This window comes from Ictidomys tridecemlineatus, chromosome 12 (assembly GCF_052094955.1).
Source record: "Ictidomys tridecemlineatus isolate mIctTri1 chromosome 12, mIctTri1.hap1, whole genome shotgun sequence".
In the NCBI taxonomy this organism is placed as follows: Eukaryota; Metazoa; Chordata; class Mammalia; order Rodentia; family Sciuridae; genus Ictidomys; species Ictidomys tridecemlineatus.
In genome coordinates, this window is record NC_135488.1 from 35,715,854 (window position 1) to 35,742,444 (window position 26,591).

General features: G+C 50.1%; 1 protein-coding gene across 1 annotated transcript; it reads left to right on the top strand.

The window, feature by feature from the left end:
* The first annotated feature begins 204 nt into the window (after positions 1–204).
* LOC144369236 (uncharacterized) lies at positions 205–26,563 on the top strand. The gene is made up of 8 exons (XM_078028438.1): positions 205–494; positions 2,796–3,179; positions 4,154–4,268; positions 6,164–17,267; positions 22,096–22,283; positions 23,250–23,455; positions 23,692–23,897; positions 24,971–26,563. Exons 4-8 carry the CDS (start codon positions 17,226–17,228, stop codon positions 25,166–25,168), a joined length of 840 nt encoding a protein of 279 aa, XP_077884564.1. The 5' UTR covers positions 205–494; positions 2,796–3,179; positions 4,154–4,268; positions 6,164–17,225; the 3' UTR covers positions 25,169–26,563.
* The last annotated feature ends 28 nt before the right edge of the window (positions 26,564–26,591 follow it).

A 26,591-nucleotide genomic window follows, 5' to 3' on the forward strand; every position in this document is an offset into this window, starting at 1 on the left:
GTGCATCTGCCTCTTCCACCCACAAAGGCAGCCTGCATCCCAGAGCACACTTGGTGCGCAGATCCCTGGCCCATTGCTGTCATCTCAGTGAGATGAGAGTGTGTCTGTGCATAGGCAGTTTGGTCCTTTGACCTGAGTGGAATGTGGCTCCCCAGGGGGAGGGGAGATGGCAGGTACAGGCAGATATTTGTACCAGAATTGTTCTAGTAGCACGTTGCAAGAACCCAGGCGGTATATGGAGGCCACACTCAGGTAGCAGGATAACAAGATTGTGCCCTTGTATATGTAGCTGAGATTTCTCCTCAATGTTTGACCACAGTCTTCTGGGTAGCTCCTCTAAAAGCCATTCTCTGATGACATTTGTCCCACCCTGATCTAGGTGACGTGTCAGGAGAGGGTGACAAGCCTCATCCGCAGGGCCTTGGACCAAAATTTGTTGCAGCATGAGGATGTGGACAACTTTGAGCTGCTGAGAATGATGTCTCTGCATGACAGTAAGTAGGACAATCAGACAGTGGGGAGACATGATCCACAGTGGGCTCAGGATAACTCACAGCCAAGAGAAAGTGGGCCTTGGCCCTAAAATAGCCAGAGTGTGGTGGGCCTGGTGCAGGAAACCAAGTGCAGTGATGGGCGTGTCCAGTGTGGACGAGTTCAATGAGGCCCCAGGCGGCTGCTGGACCTCTCTAAATGTGTTCTCCCCTGGACCTGGTCTGGCAATGCAAAGCTAATATCGATGAGGGCAAGGCAGAGAGAGGCTCAATCCATCATCAGTTTGGTTTATGGCTCACTGATAAGGATGCCTTCAAATGAAGAGGAGCAGAGCATGGGTCCTGATTGGATCAGCATTGCTATGGACGGAAGCCGCACAGGTCCCAATCCATGGCCAGGATATGAGAAGTCCTGCCTACTCAAGAATGTCAGGATTGCAGCAACTGGGAACAGGACTCAGTGAAGAGGAAGTCAAGGCCAGGGGACAGCCTGTTTGGGTTCTTTTTGGAACAACTCCAAGTCCTCTGTGCCTGGGTGCCCATCTCCTGAAGATATCAGAATGGCCAGGTTATTATTCCTTCCAGCAACAAAGAAGGGCATCTGAAGAACAGAGGCCACAATGCTGAGCTGTCCACAATGCCAGTGCTCTTTCCTTTCTTGTGAGCCCGACACTCCTAGCCTCCACCATCCCAGCCTGTCCACAGTAGAACCCACCATCTGTCGAGCACGTAAGTGAGTTTTCCCATTTTCACACACTGCCTCATTTGAGTTGGCTCTGTCTCACACATGAGGAAGACTGAGGTGCAAGGAGCTGGGCAAGGGGCAGTGTCTGCGAATCTCAGGGACTTGGGAGGCAGTGCAGGGGGAAGGGGATTTCCAAACAGCCTCAGAAACTTAGGGAGACCCTGTACCCAAGTCAAAAGGCCTGGGAATGGTCTCAGTGCTTAAGTGCCTCTGGCTTTATCCCTAGTAAAAAAATAAGCCAGTCAAAAGGAATTACCAAACCGAGAATCTACAAAGGTGATTTCAGAAACAGACTTTCAACCCAAGCATCAGTTGAGAGCAGGCTCCAGACCAGGGGAGGTTTGTGTGTAAAAGACGTCAAAAGGGAGGACTACGGGGGGCCTGGAACCCACTAGGTGTGATGGCATCTATGCCTTATGGCAGGAGGGTGGCAGTGATGCTGGCCCTCTCCTAGATTTTGGAAACCTTGTTTTCATTGGGGAAGCTTTATGGAGGTGGAATCTATTTTAGCAATCCTGGTCCAGATGAGGTGCTGACTACCACAGGTAGAAGCCTATCCAGAATGCGGTGTCTGTTATTCAGTCTTTCCTGACTGTGACAATGACAAAGAAAGGAAGTCACTTGTCTTTGGTCTTGGTTTCACTCCTGGCCATTGATTGAGAACTGATTTCATCTTGGACTACTGAACAGAGGCTGCATCTGGGCAGAAGAGTGTGATAGATTTGAACTCCTCAGGACGCCCCACCATTGCCAGAGAAAGAAGGAGAAGGAGGAGGAGGAGAAAGAGACACTCCTGAGTGGGGAGAGGATCACACGATAAAGAGCAGGAGGCAGAAGAAGAAAAAGAAGGAGGTGAACAGAAGGAAGGGTGGAGGGAGATACACAAGAAGAAGAACAAGAAGGAATCATGTAAGAACAGGAAAAAGACCCAGAAAGAACTACAAGAAGATGCAGGACAGAAAGAAGAGCCAGAAGTAGAACAAGAACCAGAATAAAAGTACCAAGCAGACAGCTCCTGATGAGAAACAAGGGGAAGGAGAGCGATCCTAGAAAACATTGAGTTCTCCAGGGCACCACCCTGCTCAAGTCCTCCCATGTCCATGCCCAACACACCTCTGATGGATACCACCTCCCCTCCGTGTATTCATCCATGAGTGGATTCATCCAGGGCAAGGGGATGAATTCCCCCACCATCCAACGCTTCCCTGAATGCCCATGTGTGAGCATGGCTGCCCTGGGGAGAAAGGCCTAAGCACAGGAGCCTTTGCCAATCCTGATGCAGATCCTGGCAGTGTCCCTTTGGCAGATCCAACCTGCACTGAGAAGTTCTGGGCCCAAGGTGCTGTTTCCATTGCCAGGTGCTCTTTTGGTTTAGAATCCTGTACATCATCTTCTCCAGGGAAGAATCACTGAGGGAGTCTTTGGTGGCACTGTAGCTGGATAGGAGGGCTCTCAATTCTGGTGCAGGCTCGCCCTGGCGGAGACTCTCAGGGGTTGTGGGTGTTTTGTGGTCTAATCCTTGAGTGCCACCTAACAATTCTCTCCACTTTGCTCTGCAGAAATCAAGGTCCCTGACCACTCACTGATGTATCTGTCCATGAATCCACAAATCAAATATTATTTCATCGTGAGGAAACGCCACGAGGTCAAGGGAAAGGAGGTAAACACCTACCTTATTCAAGCTGTACTTGTGCTGCCATTCCACTCCCACCTGGGGAAATGAGAAGCCTGAGCACCTGGACATATGTGCTAGAAGCCCATAGAGCCAACTGACAGGCTGGGGTGGCTTTCTGTTTCTGGGTTTGCTGATGTTCCATCCCCCACAGTTCTCAGAATCAACCTGCAAGTCCTCCAGGCCGCTTTCCCACAAGCAGGTGGGAGACACCTGCTTAATTCGTGTCCACTTAGAAACACAAAGTCCAAAGATGGCCAAGACTGTTTTGGTAAGCCTGGGAGCAGGGGTGTCCCCTGGTGCTTACACCTGGGTGGGGAGCAGACACTGGTCCAATACCATGAACTACTCATGCCCTCTTGAATTTGGAGCTTCTGGATGATCAGGAGGATAGATGGGAATCAAGAAGGAAGAGGTCAGTGTGAAGGGCTGGAGCTGAGATGAGGGAGAGCAGCAGCTTGTCCACCGCCATGTCTGAGGGAGTCTGTGTGTCAGGTGGCAGCATGCAGTCCAGAAGGGCAGAGGCAGGTATGGGTGACAGATGAGAACAGGCCAGGACCTAGGTTGCAGGTTCCTCTGTATGGGATGCTGGCCTCTATGGAGCAGGACACCAGTATGAGGTTCTGCATGTTCCTTGAACAAGGAGCTGAGAGGGTCTCTCTGCAGAGTCAGTATGGATGTGGAGCAAGCACACTAAATGTCCAGGTAACCCAATGTTTACCCTTGGCGGAACAGGTGCCCTCGTACACCCCAGCCAGCACTGAGCCTCTGGAGGCCAGGAGCTCTCATGGCTCTCTTTCGTCACTCCTGTGTGTGGTCACGTTCCTGGGTCTGATTTGGGCCCTGGCAATCCAGACCAAAGCCTCTAGGTTTTGTGCCTAGGCCATTCCCAATGCCGCCTGCATCCTCGGGCAGACCTAGGATCTTGGAGGCTATTGTCCCATTCCTCCCAACTTGTGGGATGAGATTGCATCTGTATGCAGGTAGTGGGGTCCTTTCACTTGGAGAGGAGTGCAGCTCCACAAAGAGCAATGGCAGGTCCAGGAAGTCCTATGTACAAGGATTGGGCTAGTAGCCTATGGGAAGAGCCCACGCGATGAGCAGGAGGTCAGCCTCAGGTAGTAGGGTCATGGATGTTGCCCTTGTATTTAGAGTGGAGGTGCCTCCAGAATGCCCCTGCCCACTGTCCTTGAGTAGTCACTTCAAGGCCCATTTCCTGAAGGCCTGTCTTCCATGCTGCTCCAGGTGACCTGCCACGATCGGGCTCCTGTCGTCATCCGCAGGGCCCTCGAGCTACACTTGCTTACTCAGGAGAAGCCGGAGGAATATGAGCTGGGCCAAATCATCTCTCACCGTCAGAGTAAGTGGGACAATCAGATGACAGAGAGCAAGGGTCAGGATGTGGACTCAGGTCAACTCTTAGCACCAAAGAGCATTCTCTGACCCCCAAGAACACTCCAACAGGGTGTGTTGGGCTCGTGCACAAAGCCAACTGCACTTCTGCTGGTGTAAGCTCTCCAGGTGTTTTGGTATACCCCAGTGGCTAGTGCGGCTCCCCACCAGGTGCCCTGCCCAGGACATGAAGACGCATGCAAAGCTGACATCATTGAGGAGTGAGGAGGAAAGCCTCTTTCCAGGAGCAGTATGGTTCTGTGGTCTGAGATAGGAGTGGTTTCAGAGGAACATGGGAATGCATGGGCTAAAGATGGAACTGGCATTTTGTGGACTGAAGCAGTAGGATTGAAAGCCTTCTGTGTGACCAGAAAACCACTGCCTGGGCAGAGCATTGCCAAGATTCTAGCAAGCAGTAACAGGATGAAATTGGGAAGAAAACACAGCCTGGGAGACAGCTTGAATCATCTGTTTTTGCATCAATTCCATGGTCTTCCGCACCTGAGTCCACTAGCCAAGGAGTGATCCCAATAGCCAAGTTATGATCCCTAACTAGAGTCAGATGAGGGCTTCCTGAGCACGTAGCCACAGAGCTCATCTGATAATAATGTCAGCGCTTTTTCATTGGTTGGTTGGTTGGCTTTTGTGAGCCAAACACCTCAGCAGCCATTATCCCAGCCTATGTACGCTGAAGACCACCATCCCAATGAGTTCTAGGATCACTTGTCTCCTATCTTAACCTTCTGTTAGGTTAGTAGAGTCTATGGAAGAGGAAGTCTGTCTGGGGCCTTGGTAGCCTAAGAAATTCATAGCAGAGATCCCCACATCCAACCCAGAAGGGATGGAGAACAGGCTCTAGGTTAGAGGAGGGCAACAGGAAAGAGGTGTTCAGAGGAAGGAGAAGCTGGCTGTTGTATTCCCCCACTCGGGGTCATGGCACCACTGGGCCATACACCATGTTGGAGGGAAGCAGGCCCTTTGCTGGTCTTTGGAATCATTGTTCTCAGGAGGGCAGCATTTGGAATGTGGCCTCCATTCTCAGAAGCCTGGTTCACATGGAAGCAGGCTCCACCAACGCAGAAGCGTGGCTCTAATGTGGTATCCGTGCAGGTCAGCCTGTCCTCACCGTGGCCATACTTGAGGAATCCTAGGCCTTTTCTCTGGGTTTCACAACTTTCTCTTTGGTTGTGCACTGAGGCTGTCCATAAAGCTCTAGTGTGTGGCAGTGGAGAGCTTCTCAGCCCTTGCCACAAAGGCATAGACTGGGAGAGAGAGAACAAGGCTGGGAGAGAGGGAGAGAGAGAAAGACGGAGAGGAGAAGGAGGACCTCTACTTGGAGAATGAGGATTCAGTGGAGCCAACAGGGACAAGGTACTGGTGCCCAGGGCGCACTCCTGTTTACATCTTCCACCAAGCATGCTCCACCTTTCTTCCAGTCCCTCCCACCTCCCAATAGTGTATTCATCTTGAATGAGAATTGCATGTTGACATCAGAGCACTCACCATCCAATGCTTCCTTCCAAACCCACCTGTGAAGATGGCTCATGTGGGGTCTGAATCTTCGGCACTTTTGTGGGAGATTTCAGATGCAAACCCTAGTGGTGTGCTTTGGCAGACGCAAGAGGACCTGGGATGTTTTGGAGTCCAAAGCCTTTGGTAGGAACAGACATTAGGTCTGTTGAAGTGCTCTGCCTAGTTCTTCCTCAGGGAGGACTGTGGAGGCTGTCTTGTTGGTATTGGTGCTGAATTGGAGAGCTCTCAGGTGTGTGGCTCAGTTCGTTTCTGGCACAGGCTCTCAGATGTTGGGGTGTCCCAGGGAGCACCTCCTGAGCCACCTTATTTTGTACACCCCTCTCTCCCCAGAGCTGAGGATTCCAGCGCAGGCCAACGTATTTTACGCAAAGAACCCTCACACGAAACCCAACTTCGTGCTGAGGAAAAGGAGCCTCTCCCAAAAGAATGATGAGTGGATCCAGCCTCAACCTCCCTCTCGTCCTGCAAAGAAGAAGGCTCCAGCCCTCCTGAGGATGCTTGCAAAACCATTCTGCTGCTGTGTGCCTGGGCGGGGCTGAGGCAGCCCAGGAATATTTACATTGATTACTATTTGCTTCAAAGTTTGAATCTATAGTTTGCCATTGTCTTTGACCTTGTTTAGTAACACAGTTGTTACTCTATCCTGTATTTGTTGTTCCCATTAATATATTATTATTTGAAAATATATATGTTTTTGTTACCTGATCTATTGTGATGATTTGTCACCTGATCTACTGTGATGGTTTTTGATCAAAATTGTGCATTTGATGATAATGAATGCCATGCATTTAGGAACCTGTAGACTCTAGACAATGAATGAATGTCTACTGTTGCATGGACTGGTCTGCAGAGTCCTGTAGCATTTAAGCTTGTGTGAGGGCTTCATAGGGCTTGCAAAAAGTCCGGGTCAGATGGTCCTGCATGAAGCTTAGCTCCTAGTGGTCTCCTCTACAGCATAAGGGCCAAGGAGAAACCCACTTCCACACAGAAGATGGGAAGCTACCTTATGAAGGTGATCGTAGGTGTGGGACCCTCTTGCTAGGACCCTTTTTCTATTGGGCCAAAACTGTGCTCTGAATGTGATTGCTGAGAAGAGCTTGGAATTTCCTGATTGAAACAGTTCATGCAAGCTGCTTCCACTTGCAGGAACAAAGTGTGTTCTCGTTGAGCACTTTGGGGTGTCCCAGGTTGCACTAGAGTGTGTCAGAAGCACTTGTAATGATTGGCATTCACGGTTTCACATTGAAGCCTCTGTGCCATCTGTCAACCACTGATGGCTGCAAGTGGGTACCCTGCCTTTCAATGAGTTTTCTGAAAAAGTAGGAGTTTTGAAGAACTGATCTTCTCAGCATTCCCCTTGCCTCCCCAAGTTGGGTGATGTCAATTATACAGGCTTCCTTGGGAGCACACATTTTATATTGAGCTGGAATTGGACTCTGGATGCGATTGCTGAAAATAGCTGGGGAATGGGAGAATGGAAGCTGTTTGCTGCAAGCAGTTTCAATTTGCTTTGTTGATTAACTTTGTTGTAAGTGAGCACATGCTATTTTTTTTTTCCTGTGGACCTAGAAGAATTCAAAACTGCTTCTTACAGGTGACAGGCATGCTTACACATTGAAGCCTCTGTGCCATTGATAAAAAAAAAACAGTTCACTCATGTGGGCACCTGCACTTCAAGTGAATGTTGTAAATGAGTGTGACAAATGGATGTCAGTGAGACTTTGGAGAACTGATCTTCTCAGCTGGTCCTCTTTTTCACTGCACGTTGGTGATGCTAGATTCAAGAGATCTCTTTCTGGCACCCTTTGTGTTTCATGCCTGAACTGTGCTCTGAAAGTTCTTGAAGAGAACAGCTTAGAAGTGCAGAAGTGAAGCTGTTTGTTGAAGCAGCTTCAAGTGGCACAAGCTAACTTGTTCTCAGTGAGCACATGGGGATTTTCCCTGGTTGAAGCAGTGTGAATGAGAATGGCTTCTCAGAGCTGGTAGGCATGTTTGCATTTGGCAAACTTTGCCATCTGTCACCCAGAGTTCCTTGCATGAAACCTACATTTCCAGTGTTTTCAGAAAGGTGTGATGAGTGGGTTTCCATGGAATTTTGTGGAATTGATCTTTTCAGGCAGTCCTCATTGCCTTCTCAAAATTGTTGATCCTGGTGCAAGGGCTCTCTTGTCAGCCAACATTGTATTTTGGGCCTGACCTCGGCTCTGAATGTACTTGCTGTACTTCCCATCTTTCCTCTCTCTGGTCCACTCCTCAGATCCCATCCTCCTTTCAATAGGGCCTCATCCAAGAAGCCTCCCCATGTGCCTCCCACTTGATTTCAACTTCTCCAGTGCACTTATTGTCTAAGCAGGGATTCCCAGGAGAGAGGGCTCTCCATTCTGCACACTGAAATTTCTCAGCAGGGAGGACTCCTCCATGCTTGGATGGCGGGGCTGCAATCACCTGGAAGGTGGAAATAGGAGGCTGGTGGTGTTCCTAGCCAGGATGCTGGTGATTGCAGTGCATTTAATCTATGGCCCTCAAGGAGGTTTATGCTGCAGATTTGTGTACTTCTGCATCTGTATGCACACAGTTCTTCATGTGGGGAAAAAAGCAATGTTCTCAAAGTTTGCTTTATATTATACTCAACTGGTAATTTACAAACCCCAGTGTCCCATCTTAGCCCAGAGCCATTCCATCATCCCAGGGCCAGTGGGTGGTCCAGCGGTCAGTACTATGCACAGCTCCCAGGTGGCTCCAGTGTGTAGCTGAATTTGAGAGCCAGTGTACTGTAGGATTTGCTCTTGAGGTTAGAATTCATTGACTTCCTCTTATGTCATTTCACTGGTTCACGATATTCCTTGTCTCATGGACTATTCTGTGAAATCTTCAAGTTAGCCATCTCTGGTCATTTCTTCCATTTGATGGCACCTGGTTCAACACCTTGTTGTTGGGTGGGGTCGGTCATGGGAAGTCCTGGGTCACAGAGAGGGACAGGAAGACCCTAATGTGGAATGGTGGTGTAGAGAGTAAGGGTGGGGCCAGAGCCCACACTGTGGTTAGGGTAGGGAAGGGATCTGAAGAGAGTACCTTGAAAGCGAGCTCTGGCTGCAGTTAACCAGGAATCAGGGCCTGGAAATGGAAGCCATGACAGGGCTTCTGACTAGAAAGGACACATCTTTCTGGGCTCAGTTGGAGGTCCATCGAGGCAGAGGAAAAGAGAGAGGATGCAGGAGAGGGGGATGGTCTAGATCACAGAGCCGCTCCGTCATCATATCTTAGAGAATGGATTTTTTTCTTCCAGTTGTTGGTAAATGCTAATTCCTTCACGTGTTACATTCACATCCACCTCGTCCATTGGAAAGGCTGCTCAACCACCACAGGCAGTGGTATCTTGGTGGATGTGTGCATTCTAAAAGGAGGTGAGGTTGGCGCCAATAGAGTGTGTGGGCGCTCAGGCATTGGTAAGCTTGCTTTGGAGAGTGAATCCTCTAAATGTTATTGGGCTGTTTTTGAAAGATCGTGTGGTTTGGCTAGACCTAGAATGCTTCCACAAAATTTAGCATGGTGTATATTTTAGAGAGCATGATCACTGAGGGGCAGGTTGCTGGTGTGAAGCCGTGAGCATTAACATCTATCAAGTTTCTCACCTGGAGTTGGCTACCTACAACTGGTGACAGTGTTTTGCTCCTACGGAGCAATACTGAACAAGTCTCTGGGCCAGTAATCCATTGCTGAACTCCATCACTAACAAAAAGTCCCTGAGTGAAGGTGAGGACCAGAAGAGCCTGGGAACCACCTGACAGCAGCCCTGAAGTCCTGAGCTCTGGCACATCATATGCCAACTCAACTGGGTATCAACCTCTTCCTGGGCTCATTAGAACTGTGTGCTTCAACTTTCAGAAACAAATGCAGAATGACAGAATCTTCTCTGAGGACACTTTTCTAAGTCTTGTTTGCAGCACGTGTTCTAAGTCTTATTTGCAGCATGTCTTCACTGGAATGAGTAGTCATTTGGCATTCTGTTGTACTTAAAATTTCATGAGATTCTGTCGCTCCCACCTGACAGGTCCCTTTCCAGAACAATCTTGGGGCCCTGCTGCAGGGACACCCAGTGAGGATGCTCGAGGAAACCTTTCTGTCCAGGAAAGCGGTGGGGCTGGTGAGGGCTGGGGTCCTAGGGCGAGCTGGCTGCGGCTTTTTACCTGAAGTCCCCCTGTCCCGCCCCTTGATGATCCTCCTGGAGTCGGGCCCCAAGTGACTTCTCCCTTGGCAGCCTTTGGGAGGCACCGAGGAACTGTCTGGTGCCCTGTCCCTGAGGGCGACAGGGCTTTCAGTGTTTGCTGACTTGAGTTGTAAGGATTTTGTAAGGAGGACTCCAGCCCTCCACCTCTACCCGCAGACATCCAATGGATGGCTAAAGGCAGAATTAGAAGGGCAGCATCTCTGCCTCAATATATGGCCCATCCATCCCCTTTGCCTGAGTCACCTTGGATTTGTTACTGGACCCTGCTGGCTGCATCAGTGCCCACCAGCACAAGGAACAGGAAAAAAAAAGAAATAAAAAGGAAAAAATGAAGAACTTTGATCAAACTGGGGAGAAGCAGCCAGAAGGCTTGGAAGAAGCCCCTGACCCACAGAAGTGGTTACAGTTTATAGAAACAAAACCCAAGTGATCTACATCCGTGAATTTCCTTGGCCTGAAGAAAAGCAAAAATGGGAAAAACACAGAAAATGCCTAGGCAGATGGCCTGTGCCCAGGCTTGAGGAAGGGCGGGACCCATCTTAGCTTTCCTGGCTCCTGAGGTGGGAGTAGGGTTGCAGCCCGTCTCTATTTTCAGCAGAAGAAAGTTGCTCTTAATTCAGAATCCAGACCCCCACCCCCATGCAGTCTGTTTCATGTCCCAGAAACAAGGTCTGATTGATGTGCATCTGAGAGCCAAAGCAGGTGACACAGCTCTCCTGACAAGGCACCACCTGGCCAATCCAGGGAAGATGGACAGACCTCAACTGGTCAGGACCACCTGCTTTGGCAGCTGTGCAAAGCCCAAGCCCTTGCCCTCATTCCCCTCTCTATAAAAGCTCCAAGTCATTGTCACCCCCTGAAGACAGGCTAAGATGTGGGTCCCCTGCCTTCCCCGTGTGGCTGCACTGATAAAAGTTCCTTTCTTGCTGGGCATGGTGGTGCATGCCTGTAATCCCAGAGATTCTCGGGAGGCTGAGGCAGGAGGATCACTTGAGGTCAACCTTGGTGATTTTGTGAGACCCTCAGCAACGTAGCAAGACCCCTTCTCAAAACAAGAATAAAAAGGATTGGGGTGTACTCAGTGGTAAGGCACCCGGGTTCAATTCCTAGTCCTTTACCTGGAGCTGAAGCTCCCTGCCTCCTTTTCTTTTGCGGGTTAAAGCTTCCCCTGTGCATTCAGTCTCATTGGGCTTGGAGTTACCATTGACCCAACTCATAAGTTCCCATCTCTGGTATCTCCACCTCCTCTTGGTACTGGGGATTGGACCAGGGGCTCTGCCACTGAGCTACATCCTCAGCCCTTTTAATTCTTTATCTTAAGACAGTGCCTCAATAAGTTGCTAAACCTGGCCTCAAACCCACAATCCTCCTGCCTCAGCCTCCTGAGTCACTCTATCACAGGTGGGTGGCACTGTGCTCGGCCTGTGGTTGCATTTGGATGCAGTCCAAGCTGCTGCAGGTTTGAGGAATGTTCTGTGGGCATCTATATAACAGTACCTGAAGGGGGCGCCAGACCCTCTCGCTGTTTTTTTCTGTGGATGTCTGCCTGGCCTGCAGTGGGTTGGTCACAGGACATTCAGGAGAGATCTAGGGCACTGGGCAGTGCCCTCCATCCAGCAGGTGACCTGGCAGGAAGAGCCCTTGCAGCAGGGAAGTGGGGTGGCACTCTGTAGGTGAAAGCACAGAGCTCTCTGATGACTAGTGACTAACACAATGTGAAGCAGAAACATCCCATGAATTTCATGTTCAAGTACAAATCTGGCTAGGATGACTGGATGGCATTGCAATCTCCTGAAGGTCCTTCTTGGATTCATACAAAAAGAGAGAGCGAGGGACTAAGGGGCAGGAAGGAAACACAACTTTTTCAAACACTGAGATCTGGAGTCCAGCTCCTGCCATGTAGTCAGTGAATGAATAGATAATAATTGTTTTTATGGGACCATGTGACCTGGGGCTGCTCGGCTTCCTGTGGGCCCTCAGCATCCCTATGTATAAAGCAGGGGCACAGACCAAGGGTGCTGTCAGCTTTCTGTTGCTGTGACAAAGCATCTGAGAGAATCCCCTTAAAAGGAAACAGGGTTTCTTTTGGCTCATGGCTGCATAGGTCTCAGTCCATGGCACCTTAGCCCTGTTGCTTTGGGCCTGTGACAGCACAGTAGGACATCCTGGCAGCTGGAGCACATGACAGAGGAGGCTGCTCATCTCTGGGTAACTGGGAAGAGGGTGGGTAGGACTGGGCTGGGTCCCAATATCCCCCTCAAGGTCACACCCCTAATGATCTCATTCCTTCCAGGAGGCCCCACCTACTAAAGTTTCCATTATGTCCCAAGGGCCACAGGCTGGTGACCAAGCCTTTAGCACATGGGCAATGGGGACATTTGACATCCAAACCACAATACCAAGTGATCATTAGCTGGGGGCTAACCCCCGGTCTCCGGGCCAACCCCTCCCCACAGGCCAGGCCTGGGGAGATTGACTGCATTCTGCAGGACACCCACTGTAGGCAGCTGCCTCAGCCAACATGGAAGTCCTTAGCAGAGGCTCTTTTATTTCACGGGGGGTGGTACCAGTGATTGATCTCAGGGATTCTTGACCACTGAACCCCATCCCCAGCCCAATTTTGAATTTGATTTAGGCTCAGGGTCTCACTGATTTGCTTAGTGCCTTGCCATTGCTAAGGCTGATTTTGAAATTTTTGATCCTCCTGCCTCAGCCTCCCGAGGTGCAGGGATTCCAGGAGTGCACCACTGCGTTGGCCAAGGGGCTCCTTTTGGGCAGTGGGGTTTCCTTGGAGAGAAAGCTGACCCTGTCCTGGGGTCATCCCTGATTTGCCCACACAGCAGTGCTTTGTTACTTTTTCTTTTCTCTGGAGGGCAACTCAATTCATACCTAGTAAACATAGCCCCACAGGTTCTCTGATTAAGAATAGTGCAGAGCTGGGGGGCAGTGGTACATGCCTGTAATCCCAGACACTCTGGAGGCTGAGGCTGGAGGATGGCATGTTTGAAGCCAACCTTAGCCATTTAGTGAGGCTCTGAGCAACTCAGTGAGACTCTGTCTGTAATGAAGTATTTTAAAAAGGGCTGGGGATGTGGCTCAGTGGTAAAGCACCCCTTGGTTCAACCCCTGGTACCAAAAGAGAGAGAGAGAGAGAAGTGAAGAAATAAGGGAAAACAAAACTCAAGCTAAGATCTTAACCCTGCAAACGCAGCTGGTAGAGAAACGTGTTGACTTCAGGGCTATGAGGATTCACCTCACCAAGACTCAGGTAGCAAATGCTCTCCAAACCTGTCACCCTCAGGGCTGGGTGAGCTCCGCGGTAGAGCACTTGCCTAGCATGTGCAAGGCCCTGGGTTCAATGCCCAGTGCGGCAACAAAAAGAATTTCAAAACCCCATGTGATCCTCAGGTCCAGGGAGAGCAGTCAGAGCAGCTGTCTGCCCCTGAGACTGGGCCTGGGAGGACTCACTGGGAGGATGCCAGGGGGCTCATCAAAGGTCCGGGGAATTGCCACCAGTGCGGCCAAGGTCACTCCTAGATGGCAAAATGAAACCTGTGAGCCACGTTTTCTGTGACTCTCAGGAATCCCTTCCACACCTCTGTCCTTAAAACAGGGAAGAGTAATAATGTCACTCAGTCCCTTTGTACTGCTGGGACCACAGTGGTCTTTAGAGGAGATCTCATGGCTGCCCTGGGTCACCCCCTGCTTCACATCCCCTTGGTGACCAGTGGTCTCTTCCCACCTGAATGCTGTCCAGACCCGACTCCTGGGGTGCAAGCCTTCCCCTCCACCCTTTACCAGTGCTCACCAGCTGCCCTGGGGCATGGGAGGCTGTGACCCAGGCTTGGGTAGGGCTTCCCCCTTAGCCAGAGCCGTCCTGAGAGCCCCAGGCTGCAGCCCCAGCCTGGAAGTGGCTGCCTGGAACAGAGCAGGAGGTTGCTCCCTGTGGCCCCTCTGGCCCCTCTCTTCCTCCTGTGGAAGGAGCATGTGAGGAATGGCTTGTCCTTAACCCTGTGCAGAAGCTTCCAAAGAAACCGCTTCAAAGCCCTGGAGCAGGGGAGGGTTTTGAAAGGTTTGTGGAGCCATCTGAGAAGAAATGGCAGAACTTCAGAGATGAACAAGAGAGCAGGAGTTCCAAGCCTCTTTCGATGGAGTTTCTAGCAAAACAGGATGTTGGTTGCAGGAGCCAGATGCAAGCCAGGCTCAGATGACCCCATGGAGTACCATCAGGCGACCAATGGCCACTTGAAAACTGTATCGTAAAAGAGCTTCCAGTCCTGAAGCGCAAACTATGCCAGGGGCCTCCAGGCTAAATGACAGAAGCAGGCACACAATGACACATGGCCTGTGACCTCACTCATGGAGAGTATAATACAGATGTACCATAGAAGTAGAAAACATTATTGTGACCAATATTTTCATAATGATGATTGTTAGGATGGCCTTTCATGTTGGTTGTGATAATTGACAGCTGTCATTTTACAAATAATGTTGATCAAACGCTCCCTCTGGGCCATGCTCTAGGCCAGCCACTCTACCTGCCTTGCCTACCTGATCCTCACAGTGTCCCCAAGAAGCCAACACAACAAACCAGAAAGCACAATGTCCCTGCTAGCAAGTGCAGGACCTAAGTCTTGAACCCAGACACAGAGACCAACCAAATTCAATGAAATATTTACTGGAATACTGGTAGAAATCTAGGAGAAGAGGCTGTGGCCTAGAAATGGGGAGGGTTGGCTTCAATCCTCAAAACCCAAAGCTGTCAAGATGGTTCAATTGACCATCCACGTTAGAAACTACTCTCCAACGAAATATGCCCCAAACATTGTCAAAACAGAGGGACCGATTGGGAGGAAATGGCAACCCAGTAGAATAGGAGGCACGAGGAGAAACACAGATGAGCACTATGCACGGGAGGAGGTCACTGGAACACAGCTGGCAAGAAGATGAACACAGGCTCAAATGATGTGTTTTATTTATTTATTTTTTACCCAAATTAAGGATGTTGATAATATGTGCTGGGAGGGGATAGGAAGATAAGCTTTTTTCATACACTTTGGAGGCACATTTAACATTATCCATGAAACTTAAAAAATGCACGAATGCTATGCTCCCTACAACACAGAAATTCAGGTCTTGGGACGTGCCCTGGGAAGCTCCCAGAAGGAAGTTCATTTCAATGCCGTGTTAAATTATAAGACGTGTACAATGCAATGGCCATTGGCAGGAAGTCTGTGGCCACAGTGAATAAGGAGGCACGTGCTGACTGCAAGTTCTTAGGACCTGTGGGTGGAAAGAAGACCCTGGACCACATGTTTCAGCTGTGGGACACAGACACAGCCCTGAACATAGGCTGGTCCAGCGGCACTGTGCATCTCTCCAGATCCACACGGTGTGGAAACCGCAGCCATCACTTGGCTTTAGGGACAGTAGCTGAGGTGATTTTCTTTTCTGAGAGATAGGGGACCACGGGTGACTCCCTAATAGACAGATGACCAGAGCCACCTCTGGGGAGAGTCTGGGCCAGGAGGTGATGGGAGAAGAGGAATTCGATCATCTGTTTCCATTTTTCTGTGATTTGGTTCAAGTGGTAAAGCGGTGCTACTTATTAATTAATGGATCAAATAGGTTCATCATTGTTTTAGAGTACAATTAGGTGCCTTCAAACTTTAGGCTACATGGGCACATTTGAGAACGGTTCCAGCCATTCTCTCATCCTTTGGGTCATTCCCCTCCTATGTCCTGTGAGACATTTTCTATGTGAGGCTTGAAGAAGAAGAAGAAGAGAATATTCTGTAAAGAAAACCTTATGATCTGTGCATTATAAAATTGAATGGGTTCATTCAGAAATCAGAAGTTCTATTGAAAGCTCTTTGCATGAGGCAAATAAAACTTATTTTTAGGCATCCTGGTGAAGACAAGGTTTTATCTTTTTGTCTCATGTCTGTGTTTTTCTTTTTATTTGTTAGAATGAAATCCATAGGTTGGCAGACCATTCTATCAGATGTGTACCTAGATGACATTTCAATTACCCACTTTTACATGGTAGACATTTTGTACATGAACACTGCCTGTCTGCAACTTTTTTTAAAACAGGACTGGGCTCAGGAGCCCAAATACCAATGTTAGCTGGAACATGTTCTCCAGTTTGGCCTATCTGTCAGTATTCCCTGAGGTCATCTGTTCCATGAGCTTCGTTACTCCTGCTCCCTCACCAGCTTTCATAGAAACCACATGCTGTCTATGAGTCAGAGACACCAATCTCACAACATAGCATTCTTTGAGTATCCAAAGTCCCACTTTTCACTTCGCCATGCCTGACATTGTCGGTAATATTTATCGGCAAATGTGAGATTTTCAAAGATCCAATTCTATGTGCTCCTTTCTCAAAGAGCCTTAGGCAGGGCTATAGCATACATAAATATGAAGGAAAGGCCTAGTTTTTAAAATGTCATCCATCGAATAGTTGACACATATCTGAGATATTTTTTTATTTTGGAGGAGGTATTATTTAATAGGGAAATCCAACAGCTACATGATAGTGAAATGAGAAGTCTTGCATCCATTTTATTCTTTGTGATGATTTTGATGAGTAAGGATAAGATACTTCCTTGTTCCAATGAAGATGTTGCCCACTTCTGTGAATGGATGCACCGTGTCACCCACTACTTGCATATCTGCATGTTGTGCTTGACATTACCATCGTACTCGGCAGGTGGCAGAAAGTCAATACTGAAGTTCAGCTCTGGTGTTCTAGCAGCTGTGCTGCAGATCCTTGGTGTGCCACCTTGTGCAATCCATGCTGCTCTGTTCATGTTCCTATTGACTTCCTGGTGATGAGCATCATGGTCTCCTGGTCTTGAGAATGGCCAAGCATTTCTCTGTGAATGTGGAAGGTGGGCATGTGGAAGGCTTCAGGGAGGAGGGATCATTGATCATGTACTCTAATCCATGTGCCTGTTTAATGACCTGTTTTTCTTCTTGGGTTTTAAGGGAGACACTGCCCTCAAACACTTCTGTGCAGCTGGGAATGCAGGCTTCTGCTTCACCTTGAAGGAAGCATTCATGAATCCTTTCCAGAAGACATGAGAAGAGAGAGTGAGCCTCTGGTAACATGCAGGTTCCTTGCATTGCCCATGGGCTAGAGGAGAGAAGAGTTGCTTCATGAGATTTGATCCCCTTTTTCCTGAAAAGTTCCACACGGAGGTGAGTCCCCAGCATGTTTAGACATCATTTCAGACATCTTTGTTGATGGAAATGAATCACACCCCCTGATGATGTGGAAGAGCTGAAGATGGGTTTGCTATGAATTTTCTATTTCATTTCTCAGGGCCTGAGTCAAGCCAGCCATTGTGCTGTCAGCGCATGAGCTGCTGGTCAAATGTGAGGAAGTGGTCTTGCTTTATGAAAACACCATCCTGAGTCAGTGAGCCAGAGGCAGCCTGCAGTCCCTGTTTTCCTGTAAAGGCAGATTGCTGTGGATGGCCTCTGGCCTCATAATGCAGCCCTGCTCAGAGTAGGGGATTGAGGGTCCAGGCAGATCCCAGTTCCTTTTGACCTTTATTGCCATTGGGCCACCCCAGGGTCCTTGGACTCTACCTGGTCTTCTGGCCTGGGTCAGGGGATGTGAGGTTTGGAATCCCCCTCTGTGGCAGGATCCCAGGCCCCCCAGCCACTTGAGGGCAGCACATCCTTCCCTAATTGTGTTAGAGGGGGAGGATTCTCCCGCCCATCCTCATCCATGCTCATCCCTCATTTTGTAGCTTCGCACCTTAGGACCTTTATTCATTGACTTACGCTAAGATGAGTCAATCAGCAGTCTCCCAAGGGTTTACATTGTGGTAATTGACACCGAACATCTGTTTTGTAATTAAACCATTTTGGAGGACACAGTTGAGTGGCATTAAGCATGTTCATGTTGGTGTATAGGCGTCACCACCATGCATCTCCAGAAGTCACGTGGACATACTCTTGCCATCAATGCAGAATTCTAGTGCCCTTGAGGCCCAGGAAAAGAACATTGTACTTTATCTTTTTATGAACCTGATAATTGAGAATCTGAGATAAGTGAAATCCTACAAAATTTGCCTTTCTCTGGACACGATCATTTTCAAGGGATGCAGTTCACCCCCACTCGTGGGCATATCAGGTCCACTGCTAACTCTGCGGGTGTTTCAATTGCACTCTCGGTGACGGTGGTGACTGTGTGCACATGAGCTGTGTGTCCAGCTCAGATCCCAGGATCTAGGGTCTTTGGTTCCACGCAGCCTATAGGTTGCCTGTTCCTCCAGGTGTCTGCAGGCCAGTGGCACGAAGGCCCTGGGCCTGGTGGTTTCTTTAGGTGAGTGCAATACGTGTCCACAGTGTGGTGGGACATGATGGACTATAAATAGAAGCAATGCCTGGATACTCCTGGGATCTCAGTAGGCTCAGCCTGTGTGCTGAGAATTGTTGTGACCTCCTAATTAATGGAACCCCAGAATCCCAGAGAAAAGGGCAAGTCCAGAGCAGTGGAACCTCACTGTCTCTGAGAGAACTTTTGGGGTGGGGGGCCGGGATACATTGATGTGAGGACGCTGATGCAGAGTCACGTGCTCCGAATCCAGGTAGAGGTGCTCAGGAACAGCCTGGGCTGGCACGTGGGTTCCCCACCTGCACACCTGTGGAACATCTTGGGGCTCTGATTAGCACAGCAGCCTGACCACGTGAGGGCATCTGCTGTCTCTGTGTACAGTGAGCTGGGTTTTCTTCACGTCCCTCAACAATTCCACATAACACCAGCTCTGAACCCAGAGTCCTGGGCACTTAGTTGAGGCTCCATCAGCTCCCACCTCTCTCTACCTGACAGAGCCCTCCTGGCTCCCTCTGCACTCATTACATTGAAGATGAAACCCTGGAGGGTGGGACTTCCCGTCATCCAGAAGTTCCCAAACACATTCCACTGTTCCTGGAACTCAAATGTTTGGGGGGGCCACAAGCACCCTGGCATCCATGTGTGGGAACCATGGTAGTATAATCAAGAAACAGGAAGGAGAGGGGTTGGACTGATCAGTACAGATGGCAGGGCCTAGTACAGAGTGGAACGGAGAGTTCTCACCCGGGGTGATTGTTGTGATGTGCACAAATGCTCTGCTGGTGCTGGGGTGCCCGCATGGTTTCTGGGGTCTTGAAAGGCTACAGATGCCCACAGAGTGTTCTCAGATGCACAGTGGGAGGCCCGTTGCAATATGTACATGTGGAAGAAGTAGGAGACCCCCTTAGTGTGGAGGTGCCATCTAGAAGGCAGCCTCACTTCTCTGAAAAAGTTGATTGGAAAAAAAGGGTCCGTACCTGTGCCCAAAGGGCCATATATGCTCCTGGAAGTTGGTGGTGGAAATAGTTCTCCATCCATTAATCACTCCCTCACTCACTAATGTCCTTGTGTCCTTGAGAAAGGCTCTCCCTGTCCTGGTTTTCCTGAATAGAAATCCTCTTGCCTCTTGGGTGAATAGGGTTATGGGTTGTGCAGAGGGTGGTGGTTTACTGAGCATCTTAGAGACTGTCCTTTATGGAGCCTAATGATCCCAACTGGGGAATGAGGCCAGGGTCCTAACTGTGGTTAGTGTGAGGACACCATGGGTTCAGAGAGGGAAAGAAGGACAAGGGAATCTCAGATGTCCCTTCATGGCCCCTGGAGTTAGAGGACTTACCCCTTTGCACCTGGGATCAGGAGACCTCATTTCCTCGAGGACACGCACACTCAGACGTTAATCTTGAGTGTGGGTTCCTTTCTGGGGTCCAGGGCTGTTGTTAGCCACCAGGAATGACAGTGCTCTCCATGCTGAGTGGAGCCAGTTTTTGCCAGGAAAGAGCCCGTGGTCACGCCTTGTGCAAAGCACCCCACGCCAGGGGCTCCCATCCCTACATTCCTGTCCTGAAAGGAAACCACTCAGAGGCAAGGTGGGTCCAACCACCTCCCATGTGTTCACTCATCACTGTGTTCCAGCATCACCCCAGTTCACAGTCCTGATGGGATTGGATGTGGCTCAGAATGTCACCTTCATGAGCTCTACCCTGCCACAGCTGCAGTTCTGCAGTGGGAGAAACTCAAAACCTCAAAACACATGCACATGAAAGAAAAGAGCAAGAGCCAGAGCCCAAACAGGGCCACATGTGGCAAGGACAGCTGGAGTGCCTAGGTTGGGACTCAGAATGATGTCAGTGGGGTGGCATTGCTGCTGACACCAGCATGATAACAGAGAGCCAGCCCTGCTCATTTTGCGGAGCAGTGTGTTGGGGAAGGCAGAAGAAATTGAGAGGCAGGATTGAGTTTGGCCCTAGGAGGAGGTTGGGTAAAAGGCCAGTGTGAGTTGGAGGGCCTGGGCAGATAGAGAGAGGCCAGGGCACACCCCAAAGCCTGGAGACTGCACTTGATGTCCAGGGTTGTGAAACACCACCTCCCCTCTTACTCACAACTGAGAGCAAGGGGCATTGATGAGTTCAGTTTGTGTGTGGCTGCATCCAAGGTGGCTCGGCTAGGCACCTCTGTTTCCTTGACTCAGGAGGCTGGGAGTCCAGGCTCCACTGAGGCTGGGCTGGGAGGATCGGACTCTGAGTTTATGCCTGTGTTCCTGGTAGGATCCATGTTGGCTGAGCCTCAGTGTTTTTGCAATGAGAGGATGGGTGACTGTCATGTCTTTATCACAGGACACACTTGCTAAATGGATTTGTTTGCTCTGGGGAGGAAAGAGAGAGAGGGGAGTGGTGCTGGAGACAGGGATGCAGACAGGGGTCATGGACTTGGCATAACTCAGTCTTGGAGGTGATATCCCATCACCTGTACCCACTTCAATTCCCATGAATGCAGAGGCTGAGCCCCCTTGAGGTGAGGGGTGAACCGGTTCTGGGCAGCAGGATGCTGTGGTACCTCGGAGTCTCTGTGAGACCCCAACACTAGACACACTTGGCCCTTTTGAAATCTTAGGAGAAGCCTTGGGAAGTTGTATGGCAGAGGGGAGCAGCATCTGCATCTCAGTCCCCTCCAACTTGCCATGGTGTAGAGAGGGAACTGCAGCCACGATGGGACGGACATTGGCCACGTCCCTGTGTGGGACACAGGCCTGATTGAGTTGGGGTGCATTCTTTGTCTCTGCCCTTCTTGTGATTGTCCCATCTCTACATTTGTGCTTTAGCCACCTGTGAGTCCCATCTCTGGTTTCAGAGAGAATAGAGGGTGTTATGGGCCAATAGACACAATAAACCCTAGAGATTAGATGCTACCCTACTTTCCAGAAAAGACTGGGCACACCATGAGTTGCACAATGATGGGACCAGGGTCCAAAAGCTGCTGAGAGGGAAGGACTGGTTGTGAATGCATTTTTGAAGGCTCCAAGCTGGAACTCTAGTGGCACCAAGCAGGGCAGATGCTGGTGGGGATGTTTGGGTAGTTGTTGGTGAACACCTGCGCACCTGAGATGTTTAGGCATGGAGGAGAAATCAGCAGCTCATAGGGCTTTTGAAAGTGGTCTTATGTGAAAAGAGGCTCAGGTATGGGCACAGGAAATGACATCATTGCCTTGACAATGGATCAAACAGAACATGGAACCCTGGTATCCAGGCACCCACTTAACTGACCAAGCCATCCGAGCTCATTTGGTTGGAGAAACTGGAGGGAGAAGGATGTTCTCCTGTGGTTGCAAACAATGCCGAGCCTCAGGCTCCCAGGAATCTCAGGGGGGCCAACTAGCCCTTTTGTGGATGCACTGGGTGAGGCTTCATCTTAGACGCCAGAGCCTCTGGCGATTGTCGCAGAGGAGCTCAAGAGTAACAGTGAGTAGCACAGGGCAGGTGAGCCCAGCAGGCCCTCTAGTCTGATCCCTGATGAATGGCCCAGGACTCCTATTCTGACTGTGTGTGTGTGTGTGTGTGTGTGTGTGTGTGTGTTTGTACTGATGGGAACTGTCCCATTGTGCTTTGACTCTAGTGTATTGGCACAAGTCATTTTTCTGTTTGTCACCATTTCCATTTTAAACCAACATTCTTGGTCCCAACACAGGGTGAAAATGATGAGAACACGGAGGAGCCCTTCAGGGTACAGAGCCTTGAACCTTACAGGCAGGACCAGCTTAGGAATGAGCTCCTGCCTGTCATTTGTGGGAGGAACCTACATTTCAGCGGCAACATGGGGTTAATCTCCTGGGATTCCATCCCCACCCATCAGGTGCTGGATCTCTTGTTCCCAAGGTAAGCACCAGACCACCAAGCCCAAGTGTGTAGCCCCCTCATGCCTGGGTCTTGGGGCTGCCATGTACCTCTCAGGGACCCAAAGGTTTGTGATACCTAATGAGATAGAGGACCACACTCATAGTGGAATGTCAGTCCCGAATGGGACGAGTCCTGGAGGTGCCTGCCACAGCCTTGCAAGGGGAGTGAACTCCGCTCTCAGGCAGAGAAACCATCCTGACTCCAGCTGATCCACAGAGGTCCGTGGAGCAGTCCCCACACACTGGGCACCACAGCTCAATGGTGTGCACTGAGCTCATTCCCAGGTGGACTCAGCGAGGCCAGGTGGTCTTTCTGGTGTGATATTGGCTTTGTGAAGAACGTAGATCTGTGCCAGAGGCGTCTCAAAACTCAGGCCTTGGGAAAAGCACTTTTGGGTTAATAAAGACATGTTAATTTCCATAGTGGGACAGAGCATCCTAGCTGGGACATAGCTGGACAGGGGCTTTGGACATGGCGGCTCCCACACCCAGAGATATGTGGGAATCAGCAGTTTGGGCTCATTCACTGATGAACATGGAGAAAGCACCCACTGTGTGAAGACACGTTTCCAGTCACATTTCATAATTCATTGAAAAATAGGGTGCAAATGACTGCCATTGTGTCCCTTTTCATGGGGGTCAGCCTCAAACCGCAGGTGCCATGAGTACATATCCTACATGTGACTGCATCCCTGACTCCATGGGGCATAAGTGCACGTTGTCCTCTTCAGTGACTATGGTGGACCCCTGGACCAACTTCAACATGGAATGGGCTTGGGGTCAAGAGGGTGGGCTCCTGTTTCCAGAATAGGGACCTGCAAGGTGATTTGACTTGGGAAGGCTGAGGAAAGACTGCTCTCCCCAGTGTAGGGTCAGAGGTTTTCTCTGGAGGCCGTGGTGAAGGCAAGGCCAGGGTTTTGCTGACTCCACACCTTCCTCCCCACAGTGCCTCACCTTCCTTCCTGGGGACCTGGGTGAACCTCTACTCCGAGGCTTCCCATCAGCCTCCAGGCTTTCTGAGTCTGCAGCAGCTGCTATCCATGTGGCTCCTGCTGGGAGGCTTGAACCTGGAACACCAAGCACACCACCTCCTGGCCGCAATTGAAGATGGCAAATCAAGCCAGGCAAAGCCTGAGAGCCAGGCGGACTGTGGTGAGTACCTAAGGGTATATGAGGAAAGGTCCGACTGTTGTCCCACTGCAGGGAGTCTGTATGCCTGGTGTTGGGCTGGAAATTAGGACAAGCCTTTGTCCATTCAGGAAGTGACCCCAGTCTGCAAAGAGGTCCTGTGTGGGCCAAGGGCCTGAGTTCTTCCTGGCAGCAGAGGTATTGTCTGTCTGTGGGAAGGTCAGGGCAAGGCAGTCATGTTGGCATCTTTTCTCCTCTAGCTACAAGCTCAGTTCCTGTCACGGCTCCTCAGCCAACCCCAGAGCCAGAGCCTTCTCCCAGGGAAGGGGCAGAGCCGGAGTCCAGGACATCAGGGGTCTCTACTCGGTCCTCCCCAAGGCCCCAATATAACAAGCGGATGAGAGGCAGGTGCCTCATTCACGTCTACCTGGAAAAGGAAAGGACAACACAGTATAGGAGCATCCTGGTGAGTCTTCGAGCAGGGGAGTCTCCTGGGAGCCCACAGTGGGGAAGACCGAGTCCACAGCAAACACTTTGGACTAGGCCTGTCTTCTTGAACTGGAGCTTCTGGAAGGTCAGGAAGGAGAGCAGAAAGTGAGGAAGAGAGAGGCAGGAGAGCAGCAGCATGCCAGGTCTGGGTGCGAGTGGGCCTGCGTGTTTTGGGATGTGCAGGTCAGAAGTGCAGGAGTGAGTGCTGGGTTCAGAGGAGGTCAGAGAAATATCGAGGGTACAGGCCATCCTCTACTGACCTTGGTATTGAGGAGGAGTATATTGAACCGTGGAGGTTGAAGCACAGGAGTTGGCAGTCATTTTCTTGTGTGTGGGAGGGGATATGTTGCTGGTTGAAGGGAAGGGAGCCATTGTAGAATGATTAGGGTGGGTAGGTGTGGGTCACAGAGAACTGGGGGCCTTGGAGGGCCCCATTAGTGTCCTAGTTTGCATGTATGTGAATAGAGATTTAGCGGCTCTCTCTGCAGAATTTTCCTGGGTGTGGAGTATCCATCATGAGACTCTGGTGTCCACCTCCAGGGGAGCTATGTTGAACCACTGCACCTGCTGGGTCCGAACCTCCTGACACCCTAGCAAGCACTGACACTCTCGAGCCCAGCAGCTTCCATGCCTATCATTAAAGAGTCCTAGTGTGTGTTGTGCCCTGGCTGTCAGGACCAAAGCACCTAGGGTTTGTGCCTGGTCCACACAAAAATGCAGCTGCATCCCAGACCAGAGCAGGGATATGGAAGTGCACTGGACCATTCCTCCCATCTTGATGGGACTAGAGTGTGTCTGTACAAAGTCTTTTGGTCCTTATTCCCTTGTCCCTGTAGGGCATAGCAGGTTGAAGCAAACTCTTGTACCAAGATTGGACTAGAGGCTCATAGGAAGACCCCCACATGATCACATGAAGGCCTCAGGTAGCAGGGTATCAAGATGGTGCCCTTGTGTTGAGAGCTCACTTGTCTCTGATTGTCCTTGAGCACTGTCCTCTGGGTAGCTACTCCCAAATTCCCTCTCTGATGAGCTTTCTCCAACCCTGCTCAGGTGACCTGCCAGGACAGGGCTCCAGTCATCATCCGCAGGGCCTTAGATGCACACTTGCTCCAGCAGGAGGACCCAGAAAACTACGAGCTTCTGCAAATTCTCTCGAACCATCAGAGTAAGTGGAACCATCAGAGGGTAGGGAGCAGTGAGTCACAGTGGGCTCACGATAACTGGGAGCCAGAACACAGTGTGCATTGACCCAGTGCCCAGGATGAGTACGGTGGGACTTGTGCATAAAACAAAGTGTAATGATGGGGCATAAATCTGCAGGTTCTTCATGTTCCCCAGGGGCTGTGGACCTGCCTATCATGTGTTCTTTCCTTGGCCTGAGGAGGCATTGCAAAGCTATTATCCACAAGGGGCCAAGAAGAGAGGCTTCTTTGTCTTGTGTCAAAGAAGACAGACAACCACAGGGTGCCTACTTTGGTGGCCTTTCCTGACCTAGATGAGTACATGAGAAAAGCAGTTCAATGAAGAATCATTTCTGGCTTCCAATCTTTCTATTCATTGCAAACTGAGTTTACTTAGGACCAGAGGCCATTTCTAGAGAGAAGAGTGTGGTAGAATAGAACCCTTCACAGCTTGTAAACTCTTCTTGGAGAGAGAGAGAGAGAGAGAGAGAGAGAGAGAGAGAGAGAGAGAGAGAGAGAGAGAAAGAAGAAGAAGAAAGAGGAGGAGGAGGACGAGGAGGAGGAGGACGAGGAGGAGGAGGACAAGGATGAGGAGGACGAGGAGAAGGAGGACATGGAGGAGGAGAAGGAGAAGTAGAAAAATGAAAATAAGTTGAAGGCGGAGACCATGAATAAGAAGGTCAAGATGACTTTAAGAAGAAGCATGAGGAGAAGATGAAGAAGAACAAGAACAAGAAGGAGAAACACAAGCCGAACAAGAAGTATAACAATAAATTGATTAAAAATGTGAATGAGAATTAGACTCATGAGGAGAAAATGCAGAAGTGGGGAACTCAAGAGAAATATATATCTCTGGATGGCACAGCCCTGCTGTGGACATCCTCCACCTACGCTCAACACACCTCCAAACCATACCCCTCCAATTAGTGTAGCCCTGTATGAGTGGATGAATCCACTGGCAAGGTGGAGGCACCCACCATCAAGTGCTTTTCCATAAACTGACCTGTGATCATTGCTGCAGTGGGGAGAAAAATTTGAACACATGAGTCTTTGGGGACCAATCCAGATACAAACTCTAGCTGTTTGTCTTTGGTGGGTCCAACGTGAACTAAGAAGGTCTGGGGTACAAGGGGCTATTTCCTTGAAAGGTGTTCCTGTAGGGGACCTCCTGTGCATAGAGGGTCCTCAGGGAGGAATCAGTGGGGAGTCTTTGGTGCAACAGTAGCTGGATTCGGGGGCTCTCAGGTCTGTGTGTGAGACCTGAGCTGGCAGAGGCTCTCAGTTGTGGGGGATGTTGGGTAGTGTATTACTTGAGTGTCACCTACCACGCCTCTGCCCCTGCCTCTCCAGAGCTGAGGATCCCTGCTGATGGAAACGTATATTACGCCCTGGATGGCAGAGTGGATTATAACTTTCTTCTTCAGGAAACAGCTGCCAGCAAGTTGTTTAAAGTCAAGCCAAAGGAGGTAAACAGCCACCTTCTTCAGTCT

Bases quoted from the DNA above. Each gene is read 5' to 3' on its own strand.
- LOC144369236 (XM_078028438.1), top strand. From the start codon at position 17,226: ATGAGATTTGATCCCCTTTTTCCTGAAAAGTTCCACACGGAG. The intron at 23,456-23,691 runs GTGAGTACCTAA...TTTCTCCTCTAG, and splicing joins TGAGAGCCAGGCGGACTGTG to CTACAAGCTCAGTTCCTGTC. The intron at 23,898-24,970 runs GTGAGTCTTCGA...AACCCTGCTCAG, and splicing joins CACAGTATAGGAGCATCCTG to GTGACCTGCCAGGACAGGGC.